The 12,645-nt window shown below is 44.9% G+C and overlaps 1 protein-coding gene across 1 annotated transcript in view; it reads right to left on the reverse strand.

Moving 5' to 3' along the window:
• Nucleotides 1–2,108: 2,108 nt before the first annotated feature.
• The window catches only part of LOC124554786 (unconventional myosin-Vb-like), a 67,620-nt gene continuing 57,083 nt past the window's right edge, over nt 2,109–12,645 (reverse strand). The window contains exon 4 of the mRNA XM_047128434.1: nt 2,109–2,372. Coding sequence (XP_046984390.1) covers nt 2,166–2,372 — 207 coding nt within the window. The 3' untranslated portion in view covers nt 2,109–2,165. The remainder of the gene's footprint in view (nt 2,373–12,645) is intronic.

Here is a 12,645-nt window from a genome sequence, read left to right on the forward strand (position 1 = left end):
ACCAATGTACAGTGCCAATGGTCACTTGCTCTTTGTGGTGTTAACATGGGCATATGCTTGGGTCATTGGCTGCAGAGGCCCACCATTACGAGTGTTCAGTGCACTGTGTGTTCAGACATACTTGTACTCTGCCTAGTATTTAAGACTGAGGATTGTTTTGCTACAGTTTACTGCCTGTTCTGTTTTACCAGTCTGCTCAGCCTACAACGTCCGACATCTGTTATGAGTGGCAGTCCCTCAACCCCATGACGTTTGGATGTGGTATCACCATGTGTTGAAGGCAATCACCACAGCACTTCTCAAATACCTGACAAGTTGTGGAGTTTCCAATATGCTCATGCTGAGCCTCGGGCCATTACCATCTGCCCTCACTGCCGTCAGTCGAACTCAGACTGCGCACCTTCCCCATTCTACACGCGCACACGCACACATGCACACACAGTGTGTGTGTGTGTGTGTGTGTGTGTGTGTGTGTGTGTGTAGCAGTCATTCCTCACAAGATGACACTGCTATTGATGGAAGGTTGGTGACCATAATGTTCTGTGCATGTCAACCAGTAACTTGCAATATCTCTGTAACACATGGTCAAATTACATTATCATGGCGAGTCCCAACAATTTAAAAAATTATATTATTTCTGACAAAAATCACTTACACAGAACGGACAGAAAGAAAGAAGTTAACTTGATTTCTTTATCATCACAGTAATTTCTTTTGTATGGTTGATATGGATATTGTGAAAAAGCTAAAATGTTTAAAAAAAATGAGACCATACTAACTGATACCCATATGAAATGAAACAGAAAATCCATTTTTAAATATCCTTATCAGGGTACAACTCATTATTTACCTTTTAACATGAAATGCCTTAGTCTGAATGGAAATCTCTAGCTAAATAATAACAAAGGCTCGCTGGAGGCCCATTATGCACACAGTAACTAGTACAAAATTGATACTAAAAACCAGTCATATCTGTAAATCACTTACATATAGCAGATCTGATATTCATTTACATGGCAGTACCGGCCAGAAACCAAATTCTTGTAACAACTTCCAGACTTATATTTGTACTGTTCATTTGCAGACAAACCACATTATGATTACAACAAAGTAATTTGGCACTCATAAGTGGCTGGAAGTAACTTGTCACTAAAAAAAGGAAAATAAAAAAAGCAGTCCTGCCTGAGTACAGGAGATACAACTTTACATTTAAGAGGCCTGGAGTAAATTATAATAGATACCTAGTTGGCAGACACTGAGAAATGACTACAAATGAAAAACAAGATCATCCTGAAATTAATCATGCAAGTTTTACCTAAGTGTTAATGAGGAACAGATGATGAAGAAGCAATATAAGAGGAAGAAGGTGGCGAGATAAACAGAATACCAAAGATACGATAGAAATTTTTCTTTCATATTAGGCAAAAGTGAGAATACGGAGGAACAATCAATGTCCTTGAAAGAAAAATGGCTTATGTATTTCAGTTTCTTCATGGTTACTGATCTGTCAGATGACAACATTTTATTTCTCTGTCTCCTGAATCCTATTTTTCTTGAAATAATTTTAACAAAAAGGAATAATAGTCTAGTAGTGCCATGACATTTAAATAAACCATCATTGTGGAGAATTAAGAGAGCTTAAAACACTGCTCCACATAGTATATACACATTCTTTGACTTTTAGAACAAAGTTTTGATTTCACAGATAGAGGAGGAAAAATGACAGTTGTGTTGCAAGTAAACAAAGTTGTCATGACAACATCTGTTTTTACATCTGCAAATATTTGTTGTTGACAGTGATTTAGGACATTATACAGATCCAAACACACACACATACACACACACACACACAAACAAAACCCCAGTACCTCCACCCCATTCCCCCGCACTCGCACATGAAAGCCAAACATTAATCACATATTTCAACAAAAGCCATATGTACACAAATTGCAAACATTTTAAATAATTATAAAAGATATTTTATATATAATATTTTTGATGAACAAAATAACTGTAAGCAGATAGATTAACATAATAACGATATATTAAGAATGAAATGAATATTAGAGTGAAGGAATAAAGAAGTTTACATTTATAGGATGCTGATGACTGTTTAACATTAAATACATATCTCATTACAATTTTTACATTTATTACTTCAGAACTCAGATCTCCAGAAGGAAATCTACGTAAACCTTGTAGTAGGGCACATTTCTGTTTTCCTGATGAACACTACTCTCACAAGTTGAAACTTTCTTCAGCATTGGTAGGTTCAACACCTCTGGTACTTCTATATCTTCAAGCTTGATTTTTGATGGATTAAAAGGAAATCTTACTGGGAACATGAATTTTGTGTCCATCAGCAATGTGGCCTGCAAGAGCAACAAGGTTATGCAAACAGTGATGAATAAAATACACAACATGAACCAGTGTACTTCCATAGCAAAACACCCATACACACACACACACTCACACACACACACACACACACACATCTGGAGGGGAGATGGTGTATTCCTTTACCACAATGAGCAGTTATGGGTACCAGGAAATGCTCGCGGCATGCAGCACCATTTTGCACAACATCAATTCACAGCTAACATGTGGGAGGGTTTGGTCAGTGAGTGCTTCATTGAGCAGTACCTTTTACCATCCCGCTTATTATCAGACTTTTCTGGAACAGGTTCTTCCCAGTTTGCTTGAAAATGCTACAGTAAATGTGACGCACAGCATGTGGTTCCAGCATAATGGGGTGCATGCTCATTTTGGATTGGATATTCATAGGTGTTTGAATAAGTCATTATTGCATTAATTGATTGGGCATGGTGGACCAGGTCACTCGATTTGAGTCTTGGTTTCTTTCTGGAGAGCCATGAAATCTCTCATGTATCGTAAGCTTGTGTAGTCTGAAATGGATCTCGTCACAAGAATATTCTTTGCAGGTGTTGCAATCAAAGAAACTCCTGGTGTGTTTGACCATGTCTGGCAGTCAATGCATACTTTGATTTCATCATTGTTGAATGCTAAAATTATACTTTTATACTTGATGCTTGCCAATCAAATGAAATAATGTGGAAACGAACTCATCAGTTGGCATGTTAATGATTTCATGAATGTATTCAAAAAGAGTATTGCCTAGGGGTCCTGAATAAACACAAAACATCTATGCCTTTTTGTAATACAAATATGTTATAATCACTAAATAGCACTTAACAGGAAACACTGTACATTAACTCCTCACATTGGTGAAGAGCCATCACACTTTTTTTTATGTATTTGTTAAATCTTCTCAAAACATACCCAGCTGAGTTCAACTGCTTGAGTTTTAGTATTCCTATAGCTACATGTCAACTTTTGCAGCCCGTCCTTAACATATGATAACCACAATTTGTTTGCCCTGTATTTTTTACTCATTTGTTAAAATACTATGATAGTACAAACTCACTGTTAAATTATCATATCTGCGCTTGTTTGTAATGTACCACTCCACACATCACTTGTGTAGCTTGGTAAGACAGTTTATATTTCTTATGAACTACTAGTGAATGCAACTCCCACAAACATTTGTATTTATTAGGGCCATGTGGAAGGTCCAGGCAAAGCTTTGGCCTAGTTGTACACCATGGAGGTGTACGTGAATAGACCTCAAGTATATGGTGGTAAAGGCAAGGACTCCACTTCAGACAGAAGAGATCGGATGCAAACTGCACTTGTAAGCCCTGACCTGGGCTTCCAATGTGGGAATGAACCCCTGTACATGCCTAACCTTCAATGGAGGTACTCCGGGCTCCACCAGGAAGCTGGTCACTGGACTTGTGCTAAAAGCTCCCGTTGCTAGTTGAATGCCACGATGGTGTACTGGGTCGAGTAAATGCAATACTGAGGGCACCGGTGTACCATAAACAAGACTCCCATATTCAAGGCAGGATTGAGCAAGGTCTCTGTAGAGCTGCAGTAGCACAGATCGATCTGCATCCCAGTTGGTGTTCCTCAGGCAGCAGAAGGCATTCAGGTGCTGCCAGCACTTCCATTTCAGCTGATGAAGATGAGGAAGCCACGTCAGTTGGGCATCAAAAACCAGTCTTAAGAATCTATATGTATCCTCTACAGTGAGTGGATCATCATTAAGTTAAAAGATCTGGATGAATGGTACGACACTGACAGAAGAGCAAGACGCACGACTTCGCGGCTGAAAACTGGAAGCACTGGGCTACAGCCCATGACTGCACCTTGTGGATGGCTCCCTGTAGGCGTCACTTGTAAAACCAGTACTGGAGGAGGTTGTCTGCATACAGAGAAGGCGAGACCAACACCCGGCAGCTGCTTCTAGACAGTTAATAGCCACTAAAAATAGAGATACACTCAATACAGAGCCCTGCGGGATCCCATTCTCCTGGATATGGGGGAACTATGAGAGGTGCCAACTTGGACACGGAAAGTACTGAACAATAGGAAATTTAGGATAAAAATCTGGAGCGGGCCCTGGAGACCTCACTCATATAATGCGGCAAGGATATGATGTCACCAGGTCATGTTGTAAGCTTTTCATAAATCAAAAAATTCGGCAACCAGATGTTGGTATCTGGAAAAGGCTGTTCAGATTACAGACTTGAGGGAAACAGGTTATCAGTGGAAGAGTGACCCTGGTGGAAATCGCCCTGGCATGGAGCCAGTAGGCCACGTCACTCCAGAACCTAACACAAACGCTGATTTACCATACATTCTAACAGCTTACAAAGAACGTTGGTGATGCTGATGGGCCGATACCTATCCATATCAGGCGGGATTTTACTGGATTCGAGCACTGGAATGATGGTGCTCTCCCACCATTGCGATGGAAAGATGCTATCGCACCAGATCTGGTTGAAGATGACAAGGAGATGTAGCTTGTAGTCAGACAAGATATGTTTGATCATGTTACTGCAGATCCGATCTCGTCCAGGAACTGTGTCAGGGCAATGTGCAAGGATGCAGAGGAGCTCCGACTTTGTAAATGGTGCATTATATGGTTCATGGTGACATTGAGTGAACGAGAGGGCTTTCCTTTCCATCTACTGTTTGAGGGTGCAAAATGCTGGGGGATAATTCTCCGACATGGAGGTTGGGGCATAATGCTCAGCAAAGTGCTCAGAAATTGCATTTGTGTCAGTAGGTAAGTGCCATTGATGTTAATGCCAGTAACACCTGTCAGGGTCTGGTACCCACAAACACATCTGATCTTCATTCAGATTTGGGAAGGTGATATATGGCACCGAATGGTCAAGATATACCTCTCCCAACATGCCTGTTTCCATCTTTTTATTAGGTGGTAAACGTGGGCACAGAGCTGTTTTAAAAGCTATTAGGTGCTCTAGGGAAGGGTGCTGCTTATCTCGCTGTAGAGCTCGCTGACACTCTTTAATGGCCTCAGTGATTTCTGATTACCACCAAGGTATTGACTTTCACTGGGGGGAACCCTAAAGAACAAGGGATTGTGTTTCTCGCCACAGGAATGATCATTATAGTGACCTGCTCAACTACCATTGATGGCATCTTGTGGGGAGATTCAGTGGTGACAGCAGAAGTGAAAGCTTCCCAGTCTGCCTTGTTTAAAACCCATCTTGTTGGACGTCCAGGAAGATGGGAAAGTGGTCACTACCACACAAGTCGTCGTGGGCTCTCCATTGGACAGGTGGGACAAGTCCTGGGCTGCAGAAGGATAAATCAATGATCGAATAAGTGCCATGAGCCACACTGAAATGTGTGGTGGCCCCAGTATTTAAGAGGCAGAGGTCGAGTTGAAACAGAAAAGTTTCGACATCTCTACCTTGGCCAGTAAGCACAGTGCCACCCCACTAGGGGATATGGCCATTAAAATCTACCAAAAGTAGGAAAGGTTTAGGAAGTTGATGAATCAGTGCAGTCAATGTGTTCAGGGGTACTGCACCATCTGGAGGAAGATATATGTTGCAGACAGTTATTTCCTGCGTCGTCCTTTTCCTGACAGCCACAGCTTCAAGAGGGGTTTGAAGGGGCTCAGTTTCACTGCATATTGAGTTCAGGACATAGACACAAACTCTACCTGACACACTATAATAGGCACTACTGTTCTTGTAATATCCCGTATAGCCATGGAGGGCAGGGGCTCACATTGCCGGGAACCAAGATTCATGAAGCGCAGTGCAGAAAGCAGGTGTAAAGCTTAACAGTTGCCGTAGCTCAGCCAGGTTGTGGAAAAAACTGCAGCAATTCCACTGGAGGATGACGATATCGTGAGGTTGGGAAGGCATGAAGCATGCAAGGAGGCAGGTTACGCCTCAGGGTCACCTGCTGCCACCGATTGAGTATTTGTATCCATTCCTATTGTGGATGACATGTCAGTGAGATCCAGGTCCTTAAGGGATGGTGAGATATCCACCTCAACTGCAGGTGCATAATTGGTCTCTGGAGGGTCCTTTTTCTTAGCGAACTTCTTTGTTTGCTTGCCCTCTTGCTTCTCTTTATGGGCGCTGGGAGTACTTCTCTGAAGTAGTTTCAGGCACAGAGGAAGACCGAGAAGCCCTTCGTCCAGCAGCTTTTGGCTCCTTTAGCCACTGGTGGGTGTCCCCCCTGTGTCATTAGTAGAGACCTTGGGAGAGAGGGTACCAAGGGCCCCTTCTGCATGAGAGGAGCTGGAGGAGGCTGTTGCTTCTCTGGCTGGAGAGAGGGGACTGATGTCCCCTGCATTTGGGGGGCCTTGCTCCCGAAGTAGGTACTATGGGAGGAACGAAAGGAGATTTTCCCCCTACCACCAAGGGGGCGGATGTATTCTGGTGGCCTAGAGGGCCCCCTGTTCGTGGCGCACAGAGTGTGGTATGGGTGGTACTTGTGATGGCAATTGTAATGTAGCAGCAGCACATGTGGAGATCAACCAAATGGGGTGTTATCGATCAAATTTACGTTTAGCCTCTTAGTAAGTCAACCGGTCCAAGGTCTTGTATTTCATGATTTTTAGCTCCTTTTGGAGTACTGTGCAGTCTGGTGAGCAGGGGGAGTGCTGGTCTCCACAGTTGATACAGATGGTAGGGAGTGTCTGGATGCAGTGGATGTCTGCAGTCTTGTCATGTGGTGGTGGAAATGCAGTGGGAAGACGTGCCTGAATTTCCAGCATTAAAGGACTGCATAGGGGGAGGGATGTATGGTTTATCACCACAGTGGTAAACCATCACCTTGACCTTTTCAGGCAATGAATCACCCTCAAAGGCCAAGATGAAGGCACCAGTAGCAACCCTGTTGTCTTTGGGTCCCCTGTAAACGAACTAGATGAAATGAACACCCCAACAATCTAGATTGCCACGTAGCTCATCATCAGACTGCAAGAGTAGATCGCAATGGAAAATAATCCGCTGGACCATGTTGAGGCTTTTATGGGGAGTGATGGAAACTGGAATATCATGCAGCTGGTCACAAGCGAGTAACGCCAGGATTGGGCTGGGGTGCTGTCTGAATAAAGACTGCACCACTGCTCTTCTTGCACAGTGCTGTCACTTCCCCAGGCTTATCCTCAAGATGTTCAACAAAAAATTGAAGCTTCATAGGTAGAAAAGAGTCCCCGTCTATTCTGCTACAGACTAAATACCGAGGCGAATATGGCTCTCTTCTTTCTGTAGCCCACTGTTCCTCGCATGGTGTAGTGAGGGGGGGGGAAACAATTTAGTGTCATATCTGTCAGCATTGTACTCGATCTTGCCCTTCGCAGAGATTGCTGGTGGCATATGGTCACCAGCGAGAGATGACTTAGTCAACTTCATTGCAGGTCATCTGCCCTGATGCCACCCTCTCCGATCAGGGGCTCTCCCCATAGGTGACACCCAGCCACAGCAAAGGCCACCTGGCATGATGACCATTGCTAGGAGTCCTGATGCTGCAGGAAGACAGGCATCTACTTCTTGGCATACATGGGGAGTTTACAGTTCAGGCATCAGCAGTGCAATCCCTGTGTTGTCAGGGGACTACTATCAAATGGGTACATGACAGCCCCACTACAACGGACTGGCTACCATGCTGGATAGTGGGTGCAGAGAAATACAATACTGTCATGGGGGCGAATGAGGACAGGAGACAACAGAAGCAAGTGACATACCCTGTAAAGTGTCCTCGCGCAAATACTTGAGTTGCAGGTGGATATGCAAAGCCATGACAAGAGGTTCAGGCGATCGAATCTAAGGGCACTATGGACAACTCTTGCACCATGTAAGGTGTCCTTCCCCATATGGCCTGCACATCTGTAAAATTTGGAAACTGGCAGGTCAAATCATAAAATGGGACCAGAACTTATAGCGCCAAAAAGTGCGAGATTCCGTTTAGTCACCTATTACAACAGGCAGGGATACCTCAGTCCTATTCTAACCCCCGTTACCCGCAGGGGGATCTCTGAACAGTCAAAGGGACTGTGTCTGTGATACAATATCCACAGTCAACATCTATCTTTAGGAGTTCTGGGAACCGGGGTGATGCAAAATGTTTTTTGATGTTTGTATAATCAGAACCAGCCAAGACCAAACCTTGTTAAGACAAGTCTGTGCATTTCATCTGTGGGGTGGAGCAACTCATTGTGAGCTACATATAGTATTGTCAGGAACCAGATTGAAGCATTGTTATGCTACTAAATGTGTAGGTTCAAATAAGGTGAATCTGGTGGTAAAGACATCAACGTAAGGTAACTGTATTGCCTCCTAGATCACTACAGGATGTTTCCAGGCATGAGACATGGAAAGTTATGTTGGAAGATGCCATCACTGGCAGAAAGAAATCAAGCATGAAGGAATGTAAATGGTCTACAACAGTGTCCATATACTCCATAGCTTTAATGTGTCTGATTATTTCTATACTTCCCACGAAAAACAAGGTGAATGTCCAACAGAGAATAAAACTACTCCAATTGGCCTGCATCCTGGCCTGTATATCCAGACACAATTACTGATCTTGTGTAACAAGAAATGTGATCCATCTAACTAAGCAAGACATTTACATTGATTCATGGCTTAATCTCCCTGATTCTGTGGCCACTGCGATCACAACTGGCAGTGTCATTGGGTCAACATGTGAACACACAAGGGTTGTCTGTTGTGGGGGCTTATTTTCATTAATGTGCACAAAACTATGCGCCCCTTAACACTTCTGCCTGTTCAGCACTGTGTCATCAGATCTACCACTGAGCACTCCCTGTCTGCCTTTATAGAGCCGGCAAGTCTCTGACCTGGAGATTCAGCATCTCATCACCTACCAGTGCTTTCGCCATCCTTCAACCACCACTTTCTGTGGGTGCTCATAACAGTTGCATGTTATAGGTGACCTTGGGGTGGACAGTTGGCTATGATGTCAGGGTGGGAGACAGTGGGGAGTTCGTGGTTGGTGAAGGACGAGAGAGAAGAGACTGTCAAAATTAATGTTTTGTTTTGCACTGTTACATTATCACTGTATCCATACTGGGAGATGGCCTTGCCCCGTTCTATGGGTGTCAGCAATGCATGAAGGTGAAGAGTAATCTTGCAGAGGTAGACAATCCTGCAAATGAGTCACTGCACCCAGGCAGCCTCTGCATGTGGCACAGAGGCATGTCCACTGCGGTGGTGAGAAACAGCTGCTGTGCATAGGTTGCAATTTGTTGCCTCGTTGCCATCATGACAGGAGTTGGGCTGCTGCTGGAGTGAGCCAGGAAGGTCTGCTGCACTGTGGTACTAAATCTGAAGCACAGACTCCATGTCATCTCCTTGTCTGCTATAGCCCTGTGCCCTTGTGGAACTGCTGCTTGAGAAAAACTGCTACAAAATTGATGACACTAATGGGGAAAAAGAATCGCAACCCCAAAAAATAATTGTATACTCTATAACTATTCATTTTCACTTTGTTACCTATCATGTTTGGTTGGTTACTTTGTTTAAAGGCAGGAGAAGGGACCAAACTATGAGGTCATCGGTCCCTTGTTCCTAATAACATAATGCCACAAGTGTGAGAATAAAACGGACGAAACATATAACACAAAACAGAAAGAAAGGAAAAGCCACAAGAATGAAGGGAAGGCAATGAACACTAAAAGGAACAAAAGAGGACAAGGAAACAACAGGGATGCTAGAAACAGAAGAGAGTAAAACATGAAAGCAGATTACAGTGGCTAGCCAACCACGAGAAAAAAAGGGAAAGCCAGTCACTCTGCAACACATTAAAACCTCCACCCTAAAAGCACTAGGGTGGAGGACACAAAGGGTCAAAGGACATGTACCGAAACCTAGATAGAAGTATAAAACCCACTCTCACGGATAAAACGTAAAACTAAAGCTGCTGTGGAGGCATTGTTGACCAACACCAAAGTCAGGGTGCTGGGAAAGTTAAAAGTCTGCTGCAGAGTGGCTAAAAGTGGGCAGTCCAGCAAGAGGTGGACAACTGTCATTTAGGGGGCCACAGTGACACTGAGGTGGGTCCTCGCAGTGGAGTAACCATGCGTTAGCCACATATGGCCAATGCGGAGCTGGCAGAGGACAACTGATTCCCTGCGAGAGGCCTGCATGGAAGACTTCCACACATCCGTAGTGTCCTTAATGACATGCAGTTTGTTGTGCATGCTGTTATCCATTCTGTCTCCCAAAGCCGGAAAACCCTGTGGTGCAGGACAGAACGCAGGTCAGCTTTGGAGATGCCTACCTCCAGAAGCGGTTTCTGCATTGCCTGTTTGGCCAGCCTGTCAGCAACGATTCTGACGTATCCTGGTGTCCACACAAACACCACGGAATGGCGGGACTGTTCCAGAAGATAGATAGACTCCTGAACGGACGCTACCAGAGGGTGGCAAGGGTAGCACTGGTCGATAGCTTGTAAGCTGCTCAATGAGTCAGTTCACAGGAGAAATAACTCGCCACGGCATGAGTGGATGTACTCAAGAGCACGAGATATGGCCATCAGCTCTGAAGTGAAAACACTGCAGTCAACTGGCAAGGAGTGCTGCTCAGCATGTCCTCCATGAACATATGCGAAGCCTACATGACCACCAGCCATTGAGCCATCGGTGTAAACCGCTTCAGAGCCCCGGGACACGTCAAGAATTGAGAGGAAAGTGACAGTCGAGAGTGGCAAGGTTAACGGAGTCCTTAGGGCCATGCAAAAGGTCCAGACGAAGCTGCAGCCAAGGTGTACACCATGGAGGCGTACGTGAACAGACCGCAACTAGAGCTGGTAAAGGGAAGGACTCCAGTTTGGAGAGAAGGGACCGCACGCAAACCACAATCATTAGCCCTGATCTGGGCCGCCGATGCGGGAGATGGACTGCCGCGGGCAGGAAAAGGAGATGGTAATTCGGATGCTGAGGGTAACTATGAGCAGTTGCGCACGTCCGATCTACAGTGGAGGGCACCAGCCTCCACCAGGAAACTGGTCACTGGACTCGTACTAAAAGCTCCTGTCGATAATAAAATCCCACAGTGGTGCACAGGGTCGAGTAAATGCAATGTTGAAGGCGCTGCTTAACCATAAACCACACTCCCATAGTCAATTTAGGATTGGACAAGGGCTCTGTAGAGCTGCAGCAGTGTAGAGCGATCTGCACCCAAATTGGTGTTGCTCAGGCAACGGAGGGCATTGAGGTGCTGCCAGCACTTCTGCTTAAAGCTGACAAAGATGAGGGAGCCAAGTCAATCGAGCGTCGAAAAAAGTCCTAGGAATTGATATGTGTCTACTACAGTGAGTGGATCGTCATTAAGGTAAAGTGCGGGTTCCAGATGAACAGTACGACGCCGACAGAAGTGCATGACACACGACTTTGTGGCTGAAAACTTGAAGCCATGGGCTAGAGCCTATGACTGCACCTTGTCGATGGCTCCGTGTATGTGCCGCTCGGCAACAACAGTACTTCTGCAGCAGTACGAAATGCAGAAGTCGTCTGCAAACAGAGAAGGTGAGACAGAGGGCCCAACAGCTGCTGCTAGACCGTAAATCCCCACTAAAAATAGAGAGACACTCAATACAGAGCCCTGAGGGACTCCATTCTCCTGGATATGGATGGAACTATTGAGATGCACCAGCTTGGACATGGAAAGTATGGAGCGACAGGAAGTTTTGGATAAAAATCAGGAGTGGTCCATGGAGACCCCACTCATACAATGTAGCAAGGATATGATGTCGCCAAGTCATGTCTTATGCTTTATGTAAGTCAAAAAAAGATGGCAATCAGGTGTTGCTGTCAAGAAAAGGCTGTTCAGATGGCAGAATCTATGGACACAAGATTATCAGTGGTAGAGTGACCCTGGTGAAGGCCGCCCTGACATGGAGCCAGCAAGCCACGTGACTCGAGGACCCAGCCCAAATGCCGACATACCAGACATTCCAGCAGCTTACAAAGAACATTGGTGGGGCTGATGGGCCGATAGCTATCCACATCGAGCGGGTTTTTACCGGTTTTGAGTACCAGAATGATGGTGCTCTTCCGCCATTGCGATGGAAAGATGCCATAGCACCAGAGCTGGTTGAAGATGACGAGAAGATGTCACTTGTAGGCAGATCAGAGATGTTTAATTATCTAGATGTGGATGTGATCAGGCCCAGGAGCTGTGTCAGGGCAATGTACAAGGGCACTGAGGAGCTCCCACTCTGTAAATGGGGCGTTATAGGATTCACTGCAGCATGTAGTGAATGAGA

The sequence above is a fragment of the Schistocerca americana genome, chromosome X, assembly GCF_021461395.2.
Source record: "Schistocerca americana isolate TAMUIC-IGC-003095 chromosome X, iqSchAmer2.1, whole genome shotgun sequence".
Lineage (NCBI taxonomy): Eukaryota > Metazoa > Arthropoda > Insecta > Orthoptera > Acrididae > Schistocerca > Schistocerca americana.